Source organism: Ursus arctos, unplaced genomic scaffold (assembly GCF_023065955.2).
Source record: "Ursus arctos isolate Adak ecotype North America unplaced genomic scaffold, UrsArc2.0 scaffold_2, whole genome shotgun sequence".
NCBI classification, from domain to species: domain Eukaryota; kingdom Metazoa; phylum Chordata; class Mammalia; order Carnivora; family Ursidae; genus Ursus; species Ursus arctos.
The window spans coordinates 92,269,593-92,292,171 of NW_026622874.1; the positions used below are offsets into that span (position 1 = coordinate 92,269,593).

A 22,579-nucleotide genomic window follows, 5' to 3' on the forward strand; every position below is an offset into this window, starting at 1 on the left:
CATTTAGGTCTTTTTTAACTTTACCCTCCAGTGGGATACAACTAATTTAAATCTAAAAACAGAATAAACAAACACTTGCCCTTCCACGAATCCTCAGGTCACACAAAACTCAAGTCTGAGGACAGCTCTTGTATTTCCTCTAACTACTTTCGCTCCACTTTTTTAAGTAAGCCTACCAAAGGCTAGAGAGAGAGAGAGACATCCTCAGGAGTAGGTCAGATAACCCCACAGGCAAACATTAGTTTCTAAAATGCCTACCACCCTCCTCCCTAGGGCAAATCACACAGTGCCTAGCTATTTTAATTTAGTTCATCCACAGGAGTGACACAAATTAAATTTGTAAATTTTTAGTTCAGTTCAAAAAAATTTTTAATGGAACAATACAGCACAGTGGGAAAACCAGTGACCTATATATTAGACAACTTGGGTCGCACATCCCAGTCCTACCACTCACTCGCTAGGTCGTACAGAGCAGTTACATAACATAATTTTCTAGATCTCCATTTTCTCATCTGTAATAAGGTGACAGCCTAAGGGGGAGTACTAACACCTCTGAAAACACGCATAGAAGGCGGAGAGATTAGGAAAGGGTCAAAAGCCCCCATTTAAAAAAAAAAAAAAAACAGCATCAACATAAAACACTTGGGAAGCATTTATATAGTCCTGTGGTGCAGGGGTTCAAGCCACAACGTATGGGGTCCACCACTCACACAGTGTGCGACCTTGGGTGTAAACTCTGCAGCTGTTTCCTCTCCTACAAAACAGAGTTCATACTACCACATAGGACCTCTGTGTGAGGACGACACAAAGCAATTTAAGGAACTGGAACGATACGTGGGCACAGAGTGGGCACTCAACAAAGGCTAGTTGTTGTTGTTGTTGCTGTTGTTGTTAGTAGTAGTAATAGTAGTATCAAATATATCAATACTGAGTTGATGGGGGCGATAAAGTTGACAAGTACTTTCATATCCTTCCTAATCTAAGGAGAAACAAAAAGATCTTAGAGCTCTATAAGAGTTTTGGTACAATCTTCACTTCCGTAAACTCTCAGAAAGTCCCTGCCCTGATTCCAAAAATAAGTCCCTGTGGGCAGGTACACAAAAGTACTGGACTCTAGTCACCTGGACACACAGTCCTGGAGGACCCACAGATTTCTAAACCCCCCCAGGAAAGCCAAACCTGGAAAAAGAAAGCATTCCAATCCTTTGAGCAACAATAACAAAAAATCTCATTTCCCACCCTTTCACACTCTAAAGTCAAAGTCTACTTTAGCAATCCAAAAGCTTATAAAAAAAAACAACTATATTTGCTGTCTTATTATTTTAGATGAGTCTTTTCAAAGAGCTTACAGGTATAAGGAGTTCTTTATATGATGAGATTTATTTTTCCTTCTTTAGTCAACAACCATGTCTGGTAAAGACAATGATACAGCAAGGAAATCATATCTACCACTGTTTTCTTCCTCCAGTTAACCCCAAAAGCTGTTAAGATTACTTTTTCAGTATTTTCTCCCTCAAACTTTATGTACATTTTCTTCTCAAGGTCCATTTTATTGACTGACTCCAAAAATCACCTCTAATGCATTCCCTCTATCAGGGATCCAATGGTATTCATCAGAGCCCAATTCCCTGGTCGCTGTGGAAGATGGTGACAGATTTAAGCTTCACTTCTGATTAAGTCTTCCCAGGGAAAGTAACCTGAAAGCCTGGCCCCGTAGTAGAGAGACCTAGAAATAAATGTTTCCTTTCTGCCTTCCCTTCCTTCAAATTTATGAGCATACAGGTGGATCAGGGGATTCCACTTGAAGCAGAAAGAGAGCTGAGTATCAGTATTTCTTCAGTATCTTCCCTAAGCTTGAACCTTACCCTGTACATCTTTTTCATTCTCCTCATTTTAAGCTGGTAACTGATAAAATTCAACTGATTTCAAAAGTCCCTCCAAACTTTAATGTCCCAGCATTTAGCCTCTCTTGAAGAAATACATTTGTGAAAACATTTGTAACTGAAATGATTTTAAGAACCAAAAAACATAATTTAAGCCAAATTAGGCAAAAACGCTTCCTACCTGCCAAATGGTTCCCTAGAGCTCTTCTAAAGGAGGATTACAGCTCCGCCACACCATTTTTCTCTGTTAGACACGCCAAAGGACAATGTGACAACAGAATGTAACACCCCTCTCCCCCACACAACGTTATTCCTTGATGCCAGGGGCTCTGTTTACAAACCCCAGTGGCTAAAACAGTACCTGGCACAAAGAGAAACTCAAAAACCACTTATTGAATGAATGAGTGGACAGAAGGGGTGTGGGTATTCCAGAAAGCTAAGGCCCACAGGAGATAATCAGGCCCCAAATAATCGAGAGTTGGCAATACTTCTGAAAAATGTCACAGCCTCAGATGTGTCCACAGAGAGCCGGCCACTCTTCTGGCAGAAGATACCTTACTGTACATCTTAACCCACACATTACTGATAGAACTGTGACTCAGGCCAAAAAGCTCTCAACTGCCATCGGATGGCTCAGAGCCTTCCTGTAAAGATACATGTGACTCCAAGTTTTCTAAATGAAACCCTGTGTCCCCACTGACTTCTAAGGCAGTTTTGTAATAACTTCCAGCTCATCCCACTTGCAGCCATAGCTCCCAGCACTTCTGAATTTCTCAGACCCCTCTCTAATGCCTCATGCCTAGTCTCTAAATGCTTTCTAACAAATATGTAAACGTATCCCCAGTTAATCTCAGTTAGGATGGGGGGAAGATGGCATCAGGAGAGCACCCTAGGAATCTTGGAGAGCAGACCACATTAAAAAGTTCATTAGAGAGAATGAAAATGACATGGAGTAAGGCTCACTAATCGCCCGGCTTGGTACTGGGCATCTGAGAAAACCCAGTGAAGAAAAACTGCCACCTTCCTCCAGACAGAGAATCTCTACCCTGACCAGAATCTCCTGGGGAGCTTTTTAAAGTTCTGATGATGGATAGGGAATCCCTCCACCCTCCCATGAGTATGGGGAGCTCCCCAGGGGATTCTAACGTGCAGCTAAGTTTAAGAATCCTCTGCTCTAAACCTTACAGTTGATTCGCTTCCCCTTCAGACAGTACACACTAAGAATAACCTGCAATTTTAAGAGAAGTATGGTAAAATGCCTAGGTTTGTTACAGCGAGTGGTGGGTCCATGGGCGTTGGTTATGTTTTATATACACATATATACATATTTTTACACAACTCTATTTTAAAGCACGCTCACCACATATTGGTCCTCAAAAGCACAAGCACCAAAAAGATGATTTTTACACTCCTAAGGAGTATAGTCACTGGTGGTGTCTGGGGCTTTTACTTCACTGGAGGGGAACAAAATCAAGACCAATTCAATTGGGTCTGCTGGCTTGAAAACACTGGCCTAAAATCTGTTAACACACTTCACGTCTTAAAAAACACGCCAGTCAAATTCAGCTCAGAAAGACTGAAGGTATCTGCTTAACCAGTAATCCACCTACGATAAGCAGAGTTGCCAGGACTGAGCCAGACTGGCTGTGAAATCCTCTATATAATCAAGCATTCGCAGACGTGAAGTGGGTTGTGACAAGACAGTAATACTCCTAGGGCTCAGCTCTAGAACCACCTTCAGATGGGGTGGAGAGAGCATATTCCAGGGAAAGATTATCAGAGACCATCTCAAGGAGGCAGTACAGACCCTGGAATCAGGAGAGTCTCGCCACACGACCGACCATGGGGAAGTTACTTCACGTCTCTGAACCAGAGCTCCCTCATCTCTTAAATGAGGAATATGTTACCTACAGGGTTGCTGTGAGGGTTAAATGAGATAATGTTCCAGGTACAATAAACATCACATTCACTGAGCCCGTGATAAATATTAGCCATTATTATCATTATTGTTGTTATTAAAACAATGACCCAAATGATGGTAGATTCTGGCACTGAAGAACAAAGCTATTTCCCAGTTGATCACGATTGGGCCCTGGCATTCTGTATATCCTTGAAGCATATCTTTCAGAAGAAGCATACCGATAAACAGGAGAAGAGACACAAGTCTTCTGGCTTCCAAAACAGATGTCCCACGGCTCCTGCATCCTGCCACGAATGGTGGCAGCAACGTACCTCGGGAAGCTCCCATAAGGGAATACAACATGTGAGTTCTAGATCTGGGCTTGTTTTAACACCAGCTGGGTGATCGTGGGAAAGTTCAAAGACTTTTTTTCAGTTGGGAAATGAGGGCTTTGGTCAATTGTTTTCAGCTGTTTTTAAACTTCTTCAGTCACACTGGTTTAAAAGTTCCTACAGGCCCCTCCCTCATCTCTGCCCCCCTCCTCCTCACTTGCTCCACTCTGGCCACAGCCACGGTGGCCTCCTACAGCTCCCCACACACCAAGCCGCTCCCTTCAAGCCTTCCCTCTCCTTGAATCCTCTGCCCCAGACTAGCCACATTTCTTGCTCCCTCACTTCCTTCAGGTTTCTGTTCAAATACCACCTTCTCAGAGAAGACTCATCTAAACTACCCCTGTAAAATCGAACATCTGCACGCACCTACAATTCTATCATATCCTTATCCTGCCTTAAAAAAACTGTCCCCACCCAATATATTTATGTGTTTATAATTGACAGTATGTCCCCCACCCTGCTAGAATATAACCTCTATTACAGCAGGTATCTGTTTCTCTTATTCACCATACCATCCCCTGTGCCTACAACAGTGCCTGCCTCACACACAGAAGTGACTGATACACATTTCCTGAATAAGAGAACAAACGAAAGAATCCAGATACCTTTTACTTCCCAAAAAGAATCTTACCCTACTATGTAAAACAGGTAAAGTTGGAGCTCTGGTTAAATGAGGTCAGGGCCTCCCCTCAGCTGATTCAGCATCCCCCCGAGGTGCCCAACACCACGGACCAAATGATCCCCCAAGTCATTTATTGCTCAGAAACTCTCCCAGTCCACATTATTTCTGTTAGACTCCAAAGGGAAACATTAAATTTGATGAATGACTTTCCATTCTGTGATTTCACTTTACTAGTCACTGACAGCTGCATCAAGTACCTGAAAATTCAAAGCCTACCATGTCCCAGAACTGCTGCATCCCTAAAATATCTACAACCTAATAGTAGGCATGTAAGAATGGCCAGGGGAAAAAAATTCCAACTCCACGGGACAGGGGTTGGTTGGACAGTGTCTCTTTCCATGCCCTATCACATGGTCCCTGGGCCTCTGGGACCTGCCTCTCAACACTTCTAAGGGGGGGGGGGGGGTAAGAAAGAAGGATGGTGGCCTCAGGACCCATGTGGGGACAGATGTTATACAATGGAGGATATAAATTTGGGCAACATGGCAGCCACCTGTGGCTTCCTGACTCCACTACTTCATCTCTTTTTTCATCTAATGACCTTACACACAGAAAAACAGAAGTGGAGGGAGTTTCCTAGAGAAGAACTCTGCAGGAGGCATGAACAGTTGGAAGAAACACTCCAGAGAAGCCAACTGGCTACAATACTGTCAGGAGGTCTTATGCACAGCTCAAAGACCTCCTCAAAATTGCCGGGAAGATATAAAATAGACTAAGCAAACACGTCAACGGGACCTTTGCAAAGCTACAGCATCCCAGACTAGCAGTGCTGAACTAAACAAGAGTTATCGACTGGAAGCGTGGTGACCCATCCTCACACTGTAATCTAATCCTTAAACTAAAGACAATGTAATGCCTTTGCATGTCCATATGTTTTCTAATGACGCCATTGCTGTCAGCATACTATAGGAGTGCTTCTTGGAAGATGGAAGTAATGACAAAGCACATCATTGGGAAGGCAATTATATGCAGTACTAACCATTTTACAATGGCCATATGGGCTGTATTTCAACAGTGTAATTTCCAAATCAGCCTGAGCACACATATTTCTCTGTCCCTAATCCCAGGTACACCATATTAAATGAAATAAGCGTACGGATGAAATATGGGCAGCAGATGTAGAAATCTCTAACATGAAAGCTAAAGTCGTGTTCATCTGTAAACAGTAAACAGAGGGCACCCACTGTCCCGAAGCAAAACTGACACCCATCTCTACCAGTCCCTTAATTGAAAACATCACAAGGGTGTATTACAAACCACCAGAGGGGCAAGGAACAACACAATGAAAAGTTAAAAATACACAATTCCTACATGAGTGTTCATAATCTGAGACAGGCCCTAGAGGTAATACAGAACTCATATTTTACAAATACATAAAATTCAGGTGTAAGAGATCACTTTTAAAACCCTGGACTTGAAAGTATGGTTCCCATTACACCAGGTTTTTATAGTTAAATTCTAAATGACATGCTTTGACTTGGGTCTCCCCTACAATCACCAACTGGGCTAAAAACTGAAATCTATTGTATTTCCATTTGGGATGTGCATAAGCGTAACTGTGCTCACTGGAGCAGTTGGGGGAGAGACATGCTATACTGTGTGTCTCAGAGCATGATTGTTTCAGAAAAAAACACGTGCTCCTGTCTTCAAAAAAAGAGACTGTTCAGAGAAGTGGTTAACTTGACTGATCTTCATATTCACCAAGAAATCTTGTTAAATTTCAGTCCCAATGAGAGTGTGTGTGTGTGTTTTAATACGCGTCCAGAGATGGTCATCAGCCAGGTCTGAATCCTAACATCCCAGAGCATGAACTTGTGAGGCCCATCTTGGCCCAAAAGAGAGGAGGGGGCTTCACAAGAATGTACAGTACTCTAATCACAGTTGGGATTTCCATAAGAAGCAAACCTAACCGTCACATTCATTAGCATACTCTTTGTAGCATAAACAAACCTCTACAGGGTAGAATGGGGAATGGGGGAGAACGATTTGCAAATGTGCTTAGAATAATGACAGGAAACAATGACAGAGGAAGTAATGCACTATTTGTCACCAAGTATCATCAAGATACAGATATCAAAAAATGCAAAGAATGATTTAGCATGGTTTTCCATCAGGAAGAATAGAGTACCTATTAGTTAAAAAATAAAAACAAAAGCCTAGCAATAAGGTCTGTTTTACTGCCAAGAGAAGTTACTTCCTAGAATAAATAGAAGTTACTCCCTAGAGGGGCGCCTGGGTGGCACAGCGGGTCTGCCTTCGGCTCAGGGCGTGATCCCAGCGTTATGGGATCGAGCCCCACATCAGGCTCCTCTGCTATGAGCCTGCTTCTTCCTCTCCCACTCCCCCTGCTTGTGTTCCCTCTCTCGCTGGCTGTCTCTGTCTCTGTCAAATAAATAAATAAAATCTTAAAAAAAAAAAAAAAAAGAAGTTACTCCCTAGAATAAACAAAACCAGACAAGACAAAATACTTAGGAATCTATAGTAGAAAATAAGTTTATGCCCACAGTCACCTGTTGAGAGGGTGCCAGTCTCTTCTCCAATTTTACCCTTCTGCTTCAGGGGGCCATGGGATGAAATTCATGAACTAAGGATATGAAAGGGTTTAGTATAAGGACTGGCACACAGTAATCCTCACCACTATGAGCCTGAACCCTTGCCTTGGACAAATGCTTAAAATCTACCTGAGCAATGTGACCTGGGAAAAGGTCAGATTTTAATACAGGGATAAACAGTGAAAGGGGGAGAGAGGGAGGGAGAGACCGAAAGAGAGAGAGAGAGAGAGAGAGAGAGAGAGAGAGAGAAAGAAAGAAAGAAAGAAAGAAAGAAAGAAAACTCAACAAATACACTTGCAGATTATATGAGTAGCTGCCACCCACCGTGAGCGCCAGCACTTAAAAAGAAAATAATTTCCCCCAAAATGGTTAGGTACTCTCCCCTCCCTAAATCCTATTATTACAGCTAGAAAAATCCTTTGTAACCAAGACAGTTTTCAGCAGCAAGGAACAAATGGGGTCTACAAAAAACCCATCTGCGACTCTCTCACAAAATGACCCTGTATTACAAAGAAGGGGAGAAAGGGGCGAGGAGCACAAGCTTTCAGGTCAGGTATAAACCGCTGCATTTCCTGCCTCTCTCGTACTGACCTTGGGCAAGCTGACTTAACCTCTCCCATCTTCAGCTTCTTCAACTGTAAAATAGGGAAATCTATCTTTTTCTTTCTCTTTTTCTTCCTCCCTCCCTCCCTCCCTTTCTTTCTCTCTCTCCCTCTTTCTTTCTTTCTTTCTTTCTTTTTTCATGAGGTAGCTCCAAACAGATAATGAATGTAAAATTCTAAGCACAATGCCTGGCCCAGGATAAATAAGTAAACAGTGGCTCCCTTTTCATAAATGTCTTTTCGTGGAATTTTTTCATAAATAGGTTAACTGTAAATAAGCACTGAGTACCTACTATGCATGGATTATTGAGTAAAGGAAGCAACAATCCTGAGAGCTTCAAATATCCCAAGAATGATATATGTAGGCAAAGTACAGAGGCTAAAGGTACAGAATAGAGGAAAATAAAACAATATATTAGAAATTTGGGGGGGGGGACTCTGGCTCTCTTTTCCAAGGTTCTAGTCATACTCCCAAGTGACACACAATAAGCCATTATGGAGCATATAACAGACCAAGAAAAAATTAATAGCACTTGAACTTCCCACCAGATCCCAAATAAAACACAGGGTACATTGTGTCATGGTCAATGCTTCAAAAACTTCTTTAGGCTGGCCCCAAGATCTCAATCCATGGGAAAATCATTTCAAAATAATGAAATACTCTCAAAGCTAAGACATAAAGCATTTCTCTGACCTAATCCATATCCCACATTAAGACTACCAATAAATGTTATCATCATCACCATGATCTGTGATTCTGGGAACAAAACAGTTGCAGATAAAATTAATTGTGGGTTGAAATACAGATAAAAGGATGGCCTTATTGGATAGGTGTTGAAGTATGACTGATTTGAAGGAGTAAGCCGCAATTTTATTTTTCAAGAAGTGATCAAGGGAGCTAGAAGCAGCGTAGATAAGCTGAGTTAAACAGTTTCTGATACTTTCAAATATTGCATGAAACTACTCTTAAATGCAGGAAATACTTCTGGAATCAATATTTAAAAACAGTTATGTTTCTTCAACTAAAAGTGACCTGGAACAATCTGGTCCAGTTCTAAATTAGACTAATGAAGCAAATTTGAAAACAACACAACTGTCTAACATCACAGGTTTCCACATTCAGGTGTGAAATCGCACCTCCCAGAACAGAGGCTGAATTATCCCCCTGCCTCTCACCTGTAATTATCATTTGCTGGGCCCCCAGGTGGCTCTCAGCCACCACATCTCCTCCTCCCCTCATGTCTGGACATATAAACTCCCTCTGGGGCGTCATACACTATGGGGGTGAGAAGGAGGACAAACACAAAAACTTCATGCTGGCTTCGACAACTTCTGAAAATATCTATTTTCAGCACACAGTATAAGAGCAATTTGACAAAATGAAAACACCCTATGTCAGCATGGCAAAGGATAAGAGTTTTTCAAAATAAAAAGAGCAAATTTACTTCACCGTTCCTGTAGAGGCCAGCTTCTTCCATTAAGGCCAATTCCAAAAATTTAGCAAAAGATCTTTCATCAGTTGAGAGGGCATAATTAAATGTTTTGATTAAAGCATTTTCCTCCCCTGGTTAACAAGATATAACAGATGTCACTGACTTCCCTAATAACAATACAGCCCTGCATTTGGCATCTTTACAATTTTAAATCTGAACTGTCATATCGAAAAATTATAGGTAGGGTGTTTCTATACAATCATGACTCTGAAGTGGTTATGGCATGCCTGGACTCCCCCAAGGAACAGATAGGAAAATCATATTTCATATTCACAGCCACAAGCCCTCCTTAGCATGCACTTGAAAACCGCCCTCTGAAATGTGAATGATGCGGGCTTATTCAAATCACCACCAATTATTCCTGGAAGCACCGATCAAGTGAGGTATGAAACCTGAACAGAAAATGCAAATCTCACAGTTACTTTCTTCCAGGAACACAGGGAACACATGCAGAAAAGTGTCGCAAGGAAAGCAATGCCCATCTAAAGAGACCCGCTCTACCAAAATCCCAGCTTCCCTGCAGAGAGGAGTACTCTACTTGATGCTTAAAAAAAAAAAAAAAAAAGACTCATCTTTTTCACAGTAAGATTCCCTTGGTGCATTTGAGCCAATTTATAAAAATTCGATTTACACCAATTTTGTTAACATATCAGTTCAGAGTGTGACTAGAGATACGTCTGCATTTTAAATGGGAGGTAGCCTCCCTGATTGAAGTTCAACCCAAACATCCTGGTTTAACAACTCCATTAATGACATCTAGCACAGATCTAAAGATTACTCAGCCCCTTTGTCAGTCGCATGTGTTATTTATAGCAGTATATCAATCATGTCTCCTTATTATTTCCTACTTTCTGGTCCTAAGCTATTTGGTCTGCCAAATTAATACATTCCATTGCTGCTGCAAACCTAAACAATGCTTGATAAAAGATTAATAAAATAGTTGGGTTCTCTGCAACCACACACACACCCAGGGAAATTCATCAATGTCTTTTTATTTGCATATTTGGCTGACTGCCCCCTTCAGCAAATATGTGAGGCACAATGCTCAGGTATCCTGGTTTATGGTTTGCATTTAATTCAGGGTGTCAATCTGCTTCTGTTTTAATTACATCCATCTTGATATGTTATTACAATCTCATGAAAACTTCTTTTCATTATATGAATGGCTATAAATATATACACATGACAAACAGTTGTTATAAATTTTCTGGTTCAGCAATAAACAGGCAAGATGCCTTAGCCAACACGTCATATGGATTTAATATTTTGAGTCTTTCTTCTTCAGAAGAAAAGTTTGGTATACTCCTAAATTCACTTCAAATATTCTGCTAGCAATGCCATAAAGTGGCTCTGAGTTTCTCTGGGTTACCAGGCTGAAGAAAATATTATATCCAAATAAAACACGTTAAAATTTTAAGTAGCCCATATTAAGGTCATCTTATACCCAAATAATTATTGCATCTTTCCACTGGACATTCAAGAATGAGAAACCCTCACATCATCACTCTAATATTTACTTTTTCATCTACGTCCTCATTATGGGGAGGAGGAGAGGATTTAGAAAAGACTAATGCACCCACAGAGAAAAGCCAATGAAATACAGGGTGATACTCTGGGGGGGGGGGCACAATGCTCTCAGAAGGTTCTTGATACTGCGTAATAATCAGAAAATTTCTCAGAAAAAATAGGAAACTTTATAATCATGGGCATTCATCCTCGTTTCCATTATTACTTTTGTTTTTAAAAAACGTCCTTCTCAGGTTCCCGGTCCTTGGGAATCCAACTACAAAGCAGAAGCAGTCTCCTAGTTTCAGCGTTTAACAGTGAGAGCCAGAGCTCCCAGTGTGATCTTGAGCAGGTCAATTAACCCCTCTGGGCTGTGTTTTCATTTGCAAAATGAGAGGTACAACTACATCACTAAAGACAACATCTGTGCCTCTAATGCCACTCCGGGCTTGGAAAGCACATCAGCCAACAATGGCTGGAGTGGAATGGATTAGAAGACTGCTCTAAAAAAAGCTGAGGTCCTAACTTTAGGATAACAGCTCCTAAAGATGTAGCTCTGCACGTTAATCTCAAAATGTAATTCTGTCAAGTAATCAAATCCCCATAAGCAATGAGCAAGGAGCCAACTTTGCAATATGCAGCAATGCACAATACCAAACACCTGTTTCCCCTTTTGCCCCCGTGAAAGTCTAATTTCGCTTGAATGATACAAAATCATTTCTCAGAACAGCACAATCCAGGACCTTCAGTTCTTTTCGTCAATGGAACATGTACAGAGAAAGCAGGTAGAACGCTGGAATGTCTAGCATGTGGCTGGAAAACAAGTGAGAATCTAATCTTCAACCGTTGTTTCATTTACATCTTCATTCTTCCTTATGTCTTTTCTTACTCAGTTTTTTTACTAAAGAAAAATATTCACTGACCCACCTTTATTTAGCCAGCAACCTTTAGCCAGCAAGCGTAACCGAACAGGGACCCTAGCAATCAACCAAAAAATGTCTGCTTCGGTGTCACTACTGCGGGATAACTGCAATACTGGACTCTTAATTTCTCTTCAGGCTCTAAAATATCACTGCCATCAGAAACTTTGCAAAAACCTAAAATGAGGTCGGGAGGTTGGCGTTGTGCCACAGTAGCAGGTAGGTGGGGCGGGGGGAGGAAGATGACATCCCTCAGGTATCATCACAACTTGACCCTGGCATTGAACTTAAACCCTATCCCAGATGCATATATCCCTGCCAATGGAAAACTATCAGATTTCACCCATATAACCAAGAGTCACAATCTGCCTTAACAGGCTGTGCTTCTGTATCTAGCCCAGGTCATTTCAAAATGCCTCAGTTAACACCAGTTGCAAAGTACCTGCAATTTTAAGGCTTTCTGCCAAAACTGAATCCCAGCCTGCATTAGCCTTTTCATTACTTACAAACTGTGGGCTTTCCCCTTCTCTTCCCATGCCTCCGTTTTACTGCCCTTGGGTTTTCCAAGGCTCTTAATAAAGGTACCAAGGAGATATGACACCATGAGGTACAGTGGCAAGCCAAAATGACAGTCAAGTCTTTAAAAATATATTTGTATGTACCAGTTGGTAATTTGTGTTTGCTCAGGCAAACTCTAACCGGAGTTCAGATATGAATGAGAAATCAGAATGATGAGCTGTAACAGCCCAGAAAACTGTGGCAAGCAATTTACCCTCACATCAGAGTCCTCCAGACAGGTGAAACTCAAATAATAAAAGTGTGGAATTTTAAAGTTTCCGCCTTTCATCTACAACTTCCTAAATCCATTAGCTTTTAGCAATTGCATTTATAATGGATAGTTCTACCTCAGTAAAGGAAAAAGACAGAAGGAAGGGAAGTTGGGACGGAGGCATGGAGGGAGGGAAAGAAGGAAGGAAGGAAGGAAGGAAGGAAGGAAGGAAGGAAGGAAGGAAGGAAGGAAGGAAGGAAGGAAGGAGGCAAGCAGTGGGTAGGTAAGGAATCTAAATGGATCCCATGATGAGACTGCTATATACACTATTCTGTGAAATAAACACCTGCAAAGAAAAGCAGCAAGACACATGCTTTCAGGCTACAGGTCACCTTGCAAAGGATGGAACTGGAGACCTAAAGATGATTGAGCCACAGAAGCCCACACTTGCCTCATCTCCTCCTAAGCAAGCAAAGACACCTAGACTATGTGAAACCCAGTCTCCCCCTCCTCAGTTACTAACAGCATAAAGAGGACCTATTCTTTGTGACCTTACAATGATAACTTGCTGACAGCATACCCCCTACCCCGGAGGCTTGTTAGAAAAAATGAAGGAAGAACACAGCTCAGACCTGGAAAAATGAAAACAAATTCAGGCTCCCACCAGCCTTAAAATTCTATGCCCCTCTTCTAAAGGGAAAAAACAAAAATATCTGCATGCATCTACTCACGGAACAGGTACAGATGATATAAGAAAAACAGTTCTGACCCAGCGAACAATGTCCCTAAATTGTTTTTAATCCTTTCCTGTCTTGGGTTTCACCAAATTAATTCCTATCTCGCTCTTCCAAACTTCAATTATCTGAGAGTTTTCAAATCTCGATTTGAAAATCTACCTCATTTTTTCCCAGAACTTCCTAAAATAAACAGGTGCTATCCCATTACCAAGTTCTTTTTCCTGTATCTACAGAATATTAGGTTTAATCCTAACCCTGGGGGAAAAAAAAAGAAAGTGTTGTTTCTTGAGGAGAAAGAAAAATTAGCATGAGGCACCTTCACATAGTTAGGCTACATTTAATGTATTTGACTAATCACAGCACAGGGATAAAATAAAATGCAAAGCCACTAACCCACCATCCGCCACCCTCCACATATGGGGACGCACACGCACACACACACACACCCCTCCCATCAAGAAGTGCTACAGACCCTCTGTCCAAAAGCTTCCAAATCTTGTAGCCACAGGGACCTAAATTATTCCCTAACAGCTGGCCTCAACTATTATTTTCTGTTTGGGGCATATCTAACCCTAACATTCTCTCAAACCTAATAATCACCATTTATTTTTCACAATATATAGTACTATTGTACAGAAGTACAGAATCTTTATCACCCTCAATGCTCCTTGAATCGTGGTGAAAGCTCAGGTGTTTTTTTTAACCCCTTTTCAAGAAAACACTGTCAGAGGATCAAAGGCTAATCACTAACTTTGTGATTCATTTTTTAAATTTATGGGTTCATTTATAGCCTATCCTACTTCCAAAAAAGAAGTGAAGAAATCAGTCTCAACAAACAACACAAGCCACATGGACCCATCATCATACCACAATCTTCAACCTCATCTCACATAAGTACACCTGACTGATGCTCTGCCTCATCCAGCAAAACGCTCAAATTCAGTCCGTACAGTAAAATACTTGAATTCGTAACCACGCACATTATTCCCACTCTTCCTTCTACGAAAACTTTCTCACCACTTAGAAACACCTCAGATCCTAGGGCTACGCATACTTTCAGAAGTGAAATGCTGGAACTGACCCATTTACTCTGTAGTCCCATCCCAAACTTCCTAAGATAGAAAGCGAAAAATCCACCGAGAACGGAGCTCTACAGCTTTCCCTGGCTGTGGAGCAGCAGAAGGGTTCTGACCTTGCTTGAACTACCATTTCATACGTAAGCGAGCAAAAGGCAAATAATTTGAAACCTTTATTTTAACATCACTGTCAACCTTCTTTGTCATCCAACCTTCTTTCCCAGCCTGCTAAAAGCAGCCATACAGGAAACTAGAAGGGACCGAGAGACAATAAAACACACTGGCTGGAGGGCAGCTTGGTGGCATCATAACCACTAGCATCAGGGCTATTAATGAGAATCACTCACCAACACTCACCTCATGGCGGGGTTGCTAACCGTCAAGGAAAGAACTGACACCAGGTAGGACAAGGGAGCAGGAGGCAAAGTGGATTCAGCATCATTATTTATGTCTCCCCTTCCCCTTAGCACTCCCACTTAGGCAGCAGCCTCCCCTCCACCTCCAAACTTCTGTGCCTGATCTTCCAAGGCGTCTATCACCAGCCTGCTTGCCCTATTCTCAGAGACCACCAAGTTCCAAGATCTGGAAGGGACCTTGGAGATCTTTTCCAGCATTCCCCATATCGGATTATGGATTACAGTGCCAAGAATAAGAGCGCCCAGGAGTCAAATAAGTTTAGGAAATAAAGCACACTGCCTTCTCTGATATTCAAAATTCAAATCCGCATAATAAAAACTTTTAATTCTGGCAGAATAAGTCACCCATTTAATTTTGTCTTGCCCCTCAAGTTCCAAAACTACTTGAGGGTAGATCACATTTTTTTTTTGATCTGGAACACAACTTATGAACACCCAGCAGAGCTAGGTTCCCTTCTATTTTGGGTACCTTTGCTCTAAAATTAGTCTAAACCTCTCAACTAAGGGATGAAGAAAATTATGCTTTTAGAGAATAACTTCCCAAAGTCTGTCAACTAGTTAGGAGGGCCAAGCCTGGAACATGCGTCTGCACAGGTGTCCGTCTGTACAATTCTGTTAACTCATTTCTACCAGCCCTTCCTTGCCCCCAAGCCCTAATCAAATAGCATCTTCTCAATCCTCTTGTTTCTGTGCTTCTTCACTATTCCCTCTCCTTAGACTGCTCTCCCCATCCCCCACACCCTATCTTTCCAAATCTCTTTAACCTTCTGGGCCCCATCTTCACCAAGAAGGCTTCTCAAACACTTCAGCCTATCTCACTACTTCTTCGCTGAAGGCTCATTGCACTTAGTTGATATCAGACATTCGAGGGCCTGTTTCAAAATTATTTTATAGTCACTGGACTTAATTTATCAACTAGATACTCCTTCAAGATGCTACACATATTTTAGGTTTCTTGCCACTCTTTCTAGGCACTCCATAAATATTTGCTGATACAAGGAACATGACCAACGTAGTTTTTTAAACAACTGAAATAAGTGAGATTCGACCACAGTAAATTATGGTATGTCGTAAGCACATCGAATTCTGTACAGGCTATTTATGTTACCAGTGTGTACGTAAGCCCTGAAATGAAGACCACATGAAAGTCTTGGTTTGATCCTCTAACCACCAGAAATAAGTCTTCCTTCATTTTCACAAGCCTGCAAAACTCCAACTGGCTTCCTGTCTACTAATCCCACTAACTTCATCTTTGCTTCCCTTGGTCAGTTTTACAAAAAGAAGCTGCCCTTAAAACCCAGTGCGTAACAGGGAGGGGAAATGATGGATCTGCAAAGTGAAATTCTCAGCCATGGTGTTCATGTGGCTTCCTAGTCAAGACTACACAGAAAGAAACCCAAATAAGAACAGAAAGGCAGTATTATCTGGCACATCAGGGTACAAACAGTACTAGAACCCCAACATTTCCATTTATATTTCATTGGCTGGAAGCCATTTAAAAAAAATGAGGCATGGTATCTGGGGATATTTGCTCTCAACCTATCATTCAAAGAATATTCAAATAAACAATACCATATCCAAATGGTAATTCTGCTTCTCAAATGCATAATGAAAAGAACACTACGTTCAACTTTAGCCTCCTCACCTACCCTCTTATCTTCTATCATGAGACTCTTCACAATCATATACTTGAACTTCAGGGCACAATTACTTGAGACAAGTGTCCCTGCAGAATATGAAACTACCTCAGCCAGTTCCACTGCCCATAAAATGTGGGACTTCTCAAACCACTCCTCTAGCTTTCATCACCTTAAATAAAAATCAAATGATAGTGAAAATAATCAACTTAAAAATGCAGGTTCTCATTAGGCAAGTTTCTTGCTTTTACTCCAGTATTAGTAAAACCATAGTTGAACTGGAACAGTTTTATCAGCACACTTCATCATGACTTAGGAGCCTCTTCTTTAAAAGGGAAGTCAAAATCAGCTACTCAGGACAAAATCATGGAGTCAAATAATGAATCCATTAACATTCTAAGTACGCAATTCTGCACTTTGCCAGCTACTGCTCTGAACCAGCATAAGCTACAAGCCTAGCTGTGCAAGCCAAGATTTCTGGTTTCTTATCACATCATACTAGCAGCAGCCTTGATGATACGTGGTGACAATTGATTCCATTTCTAAACACAAGGCACAAAAACATATTAGGTACTTATGGTAAGTCTTGGCATCTATAATAATTCCTAACATTTACAAGCACTCCATTAACATATATTTCTGTCTAAGTTCATAGTTTACTCGCCTATTTCCCAATAAATCCTCATATTTCGTGGTGATAGTTCAGTAAATCTTGTAAACTGAGAACAGTGAGACACCAGAGGTTTTAATGATCACTACACACATATGTCTGACCATCCAACAGGGACACAAATGTGATAAGCAGCAAACAGATCAACTTTTCCCACCGAATCAGACATATATGATGATTTTTATTCCCCACTGCGTGTTTTTATTATGAAAAGTTTATTTATATCTTTCCTACAAAAGCCAAGCCTCTTAAATGTGAATACTGACAAGATAGTTGAGAACATTAGGGGATTGTTGTGAATTTATTTAGGGGTGATAATGGTACTGAAGAGTTTCTGGCGGGTTTTCTTTTTGAGTCATTACCATTTAGAGATACGTATAGAAATATTTACTTATTTCTCATATCCCATCTGGGAGGGGGGAGTAGATGGGATACAGATGAAAGAAGATGAGGCATGAGTTGGTAGTTGTTGAACCTGGGTGTTGGGAATATTAGAGTTTATTTTACTGTTCTCTCTACTTTTATGTATGTTTAAATTTTTCTGTAAAGTTTTAAGGAATCTTTTCAAAAAGTTAAACCTTTTAGACCTACATACAGATATGTAGATGATATTTAAGTATGAAGGTAGCACAGCATTCAGTTAACCAAAGTAATCTGGGTTTTGAATCTGGAAAAGTAGCAGAAAAAATAATCACAGCAAGGAAAGGAATGTTATTAATGCTACACTCTGAACTTGATCTTTTCTAAAAATTAAAAGTTTTTTAAAACCCCAAAGAAACCAGAATGGGCACATTTTCTCTCAAAAGCTAAATGGATAGACGTATACATCCCAAGCCCAGTGAAATATCTATTTATTAAAAATAGAAACAATAAAAAAAAACTGCCTAAGTCATTACCTACCTCTACCTGGCTTTCAAAAATGTTCCTGGGAAAATGCAGGCCCCTCTTGCTTACTTACTGTGAGGGGCCACACAGCAACCCAGGATAACCTGCAGAAAGCAGAACCACTTGTAACCAGCTCTTACAAATAATGTCCTAAACCAACCACAGATAGCAATGGTTAACCAGATTCTAGGCAGCATTTCCTATTAGGATACATGCTGCCATTTCAAATCCTATCTCAAAGCAAGACAGAGAAACAGAGAAAGAGAGAGAAACAGAGAGGTCACACTGTGCAGTACCCTCCCACCTTGGCAAAGTTAAAGCCACAGTTAGAATTATCCTAATAAGTGGTGAGCCTCAACACTCAAAATAATTGTGTAAGATCCATTTTAGCCAATAAATCACCAGTTCCAGAACCAAAGGGTAACTGATTCAATCACTAACATCAAAATCTATGGCCACCAATACCACCACCACTGTCCTCCCTTCCTCCCCAATCACTGGCCACCATCCACCACCATCACCACCAGCAGCCCAACCAAAAAGCAGTTCAAACAGAAAAGAACAGCCCTGACAGGAAGGCTTCCTTTTTAAAAATATTTAAACCTGACATCCAAACACACACGCAGAACCGGCAATCTAAACCTGTACAGTTACTGCATGTGAGATTAAAGCTGTCATTAACAAAGCTTGCATCTGATCATCTCAAACAATACCATAATAACAGCAAAAAAACCAAAGGGAAAGGGAAAAGTTTCCTTCAGGAACCTGAAACCACCACATCAGGTGCATGAAATACTAGAAACCAACTCCTATCTGGGTTTTGTGCTTAAGAAAGCGGGACCAACTCTGCAGAATCTCAAAGCCTTCTGTGTGCGTGGTGTGTTGGGGGTGGGGACAGGGAGGTGAGGGGGGAGGAAAGGGGGTTACATCTGTAGAGGCCAATGACTGATGCCAGCACCCAATCTGATCCTTCCAGGTAAAGACAGTTTACCCCAGGCCCCTGGACAGTCTCCGTCTACCCAACCCCCCCCACCCCCCCAGGAGCCGGTAGCTGGCAGGAAAATGTGCATTTGGAAATGAACGCTGCAGGTGCCCAAGGAATAAAGAAAGACACACATACACATACACACACACACACACACACACACAAAGCCAATCAGAAAGAAAAAAGAAAACACAAAAAAAGGAAAGGGAGAGGGACAATTCGGTGACAAGCCCTTCAGATACCAGCTAGGATTTTATTCTTTCCTCCCACCAGTCCTCCGTGGTGTACCTTTTTCCGTCCTTTAACCAAACTGCTCGTGTACACACACACACACACACACACACAATGTGCCTATGTGTATAGATGATATTATAATTAACCCTTTCTGTAATAGAGCCCCACATAGCATACAGAGAGATATTCCATCCTTTCCTCTCTTCTCTCCCCTCCTCCCTCCTTTCTCCCAACCGAGAGAAAACGCCCCCTTCCCCAGCTTCACCAAAAAAAAAAAAAAAAAAAAAGGAAAAGAAAAAAAAGGAGCAGGGGAGGGGAGCAAAGAAACCACAAAACCCCATCAGTCTCCAGTCCCGAGGACACCCAGACCCAGGAAAGGTATATACTATACAGACACACACACACACACACACACACACACACACACACACATATATACACATACACACACGGACATATGGTTCTGTAGAAAGCACACAGAGAACCGTCCACGGGCGCCCCAAACCCAGCAAAGAGACTTCCACCAGCCAAGAAGCCATGATTGGGGAGGGAGAGGAGGAAGGAGTAGGGGCAGAGCTATCCGTGGAGGGGGGCGCATTGTTGTGATGCCTGAACCCCTTTCTCCCTGCCCATCTGCTGAGGAGGGGGTACAGGGAGGGGGCGCAGGGGAAAGGCGAGCGAGAATGAGGAAACGAGGAGACCAGGCACGGCTTTGCGATTCCCTCCTGCTGCCCGTCTGCCCGCGCCCCCAGCTCCCCCCCCCCCCAACAATAAGACCTCAGCCTAGACAGACAGACAGCCAGACAGACCGGAGCGCGGCGGGGGAGGTAGCGGAGCCAGGCGCAGCCGAGTGGGGTCGTGCATAAAGGGAAACCGGGGGGAGGGGGTCCCCCTTACCTCCAGCGCTTCAAAAGTGACAAAGCTGGTCATGGCAAATCCATCAATGATGTCCTCTTCGGCCGAGGTGGACTCTCTCCGCTTCCTCCGCGGGGGTCTGGGCCGGGACGGGGCGGAGGACGGGGGCTTCCCATTGTCTTCCTTGTCTGAGCCCGACGACGAGGCGAGCGAGGGCGCCCGGGTCCGGCCGGCCCCGCCGCCGCCGGCCGCGCCGGCCCCCAGCCCGCCCCGGGAGCGCCTCTCCCGGTCTCGCTGCGACCGCGACCGCCGCTTTTTGCGGAGTCCATGGCCCCGCGTCGGGCCATCCATGGCTCTGCCGCGCCGGGGTCTCCCCGCTCGCCGCCCGCCCGCCACAGGCTCCGGCCGCGGCCACACAAAAAAATTGACACCAACCCCTCCCTACCCCTCCTCGGCTTCCCTCCGCCCCGTGGAGGGCGCGGGGGAGACGGCGGCCGAAAGAAGGGAGAGAGGGGAAGAAAGAGAGGAGAAAGAGAAGGGGGAAGGGGCGGAGAGAGGGAGGAGGGACGGGAGCGAGGGCGAGAGGCGAGGAGCCCAAGTGCGGGGCTCCCCACAGCACCGCGGGTCGGAGATTCCTGTGAGCAGCGCCGAGCAAAGTAATGGCTGAACACACAGGTCTCCTTTAGAGGCAAAAAAATAACTCACCAAGCAGGCAATAAATCAGAATAGCGGAATGCTTTGATCAAGAGACTGGGAGGCTCCGGGGAGCCCTCCCCGCGGCCATTCTCCGCCGCGCCCCCCGTCCCCCGAAAAACGCCGGCCCCCCGATTCGAAACCGGGTCCGAAAAGGTCGCGGGAAAGTGGGGGCAATGAACTTCACCCGCCCCTCGCGCAGGAAAACACCCCCGCCGCCTCTCACACACGCCTCAGAGAAAACTCACTCCCAGGCTCCAAAATTTTTAAGAAATGCATCCAAGGGAGGCCAAGGCTTCCGAGCGACCTGAGAGGGACGAGACCCCCCAGAGAGGGAAGCATAATAATGAAATAATTGGGAGGGGAGAAGGCGAAACTGGAAGAGGTGGAGGAGAAGGGAGGTGGAGGAAGGGAAGGAGGATGCTGGAGCAGTTGTGGGGCTCGCTTTTCGGTCCTGGAGGGGGGAGGAGAGGAGATGAAAGAAGAGAAGAAGCAGACCCTGACGCTGCCACCCACCCCCTCCACCCCTCAAAAAAAATTTTTTTCCAGTCCCAGAGAAGAGGTCACCCTTCCTCAAAAAAGGGAGGGGGTGAGTCAGTCGACGAGGAAAGCAGAAAGAAATCTCCAGCGGGAGAGACACCGATGTGCCGCCGCCGCTGCCTCTTCTCTTCGCCCAGCCCGAGGGAGAAGCGCGGCTAGGAAGCGCCGGGAACGCCGCTCTCGCCGCCGCCGCTAACGCTGCCGCCGCGAGAGCCCCGAGCCGGAGGGTGCACGGCTTGTCCCCGGGCGGCTGCAGCGGGAGCCCGGGCACGGCCCCATCCTCCGCCCGCCCGCCTCGCTCAGCTCCCGCTCCTCCCCCTCCGCGGCCGGCCCACCGCCGCCGCCGCCCGCCTCAGCCCAGCCCCGCGCCCGCCCGCACGCGCGCGCGCGCGCACGCGCCCCCGCCCTCCCCGCGCCTCCCTCGGCGCGCGCTCCCGCCCCCGCGGCCCCGGTCGGCTGGATCACGTGGCCCGCTGGGCTCCCTCCGCCCCCGCCCCCTCCCCAGTTGTAGAGTGTGTAGAAAGCAAAAGGCTGGGGGCTGGCCGCGCTCGCGAGCCCAGGGCATGCGCGCTGGGGCGGCCGGGCCTGCGCACTGGGGGTGGAGGGGAGCCGGGAGTGGGGAGCGAGGAGGGGCGGGGGCGTGGAGGGGGTAGCCCGCGTGGGGTCGGCTGCGGCCCGGCGGAGTTGGCGCGCGAGGGTGTGGAAGCCGCGGAAATAATCCCGCCGGTCGCACTGGGGACGCGTGCGGGCCACTGTCCCCTAGCTACTCCGCGCGCCCAGCTCCGCGCCCCCCGCAGCCTCTTCGGGACACTTGTCCCTCGACCCCCTACACCAGGCCTGCCGGAGGCGCCGGAGCAGCCTGTTGGAGAGGCTCCCAGAGTATTTATCCTGGGTGACCTGTGCAGCGAGGGAAGGAGGGATTTCTGAAAGGGCACACGAGGGGGGGGGCTTCCCTGGGAGGGGGACGCGACTGCAGGCGACAGAAAAGGGAGCGGGTGCCAAAGGGCGGGCCTCGGCTCCGCTGGGGGACACTGAGAGGCCCCACGGCCGGAGTTGGAAACTTTTCTCCCACGTGGTAGCACAACGCGTGACCGAGTGACCCCGCGCCCGTATGACCTCGGCCCTCCTCGCCTTCCAGCGGCGGCCCCTGGG

At 44.6% G+C, this 22,579-nt stretch overlaps 1 protein-coding gene across 3 annotated transcripts in view; it reads right to left on the reverse strand.

Annotated features, from left to right (window-relative positions):
* AUTS2 (activator of transcription and developmental regulator AUTS2) overlaps window positions 1-21,702 on the reverse strand; it is a 1,104,663-nt gene extending 1,082,961 nt beyond the window's left edge. For 2 of the 3 annotated variants that reach the window (XM_026516359.4, XM_044390213.3), the window contains exon 1: window positions 20,237-21,701. In XM_026516359.4, the coding sequence (XP_026372144.2) occupies window positions 20,237-20,545 (309 nt within the window). In that variant the 5' untranslated portion in view covers window positions 20,546-21,701. Of the gene's footprint in view, window positions 1-20,236 lie in introns of all 3 variants that reach the window. The other variant, XM_048224780.2, reaches the window with a different exon arrangement.
* Between the last annotated feature and the right edge of the window lie 877 nt (window positions 21,703-22,579).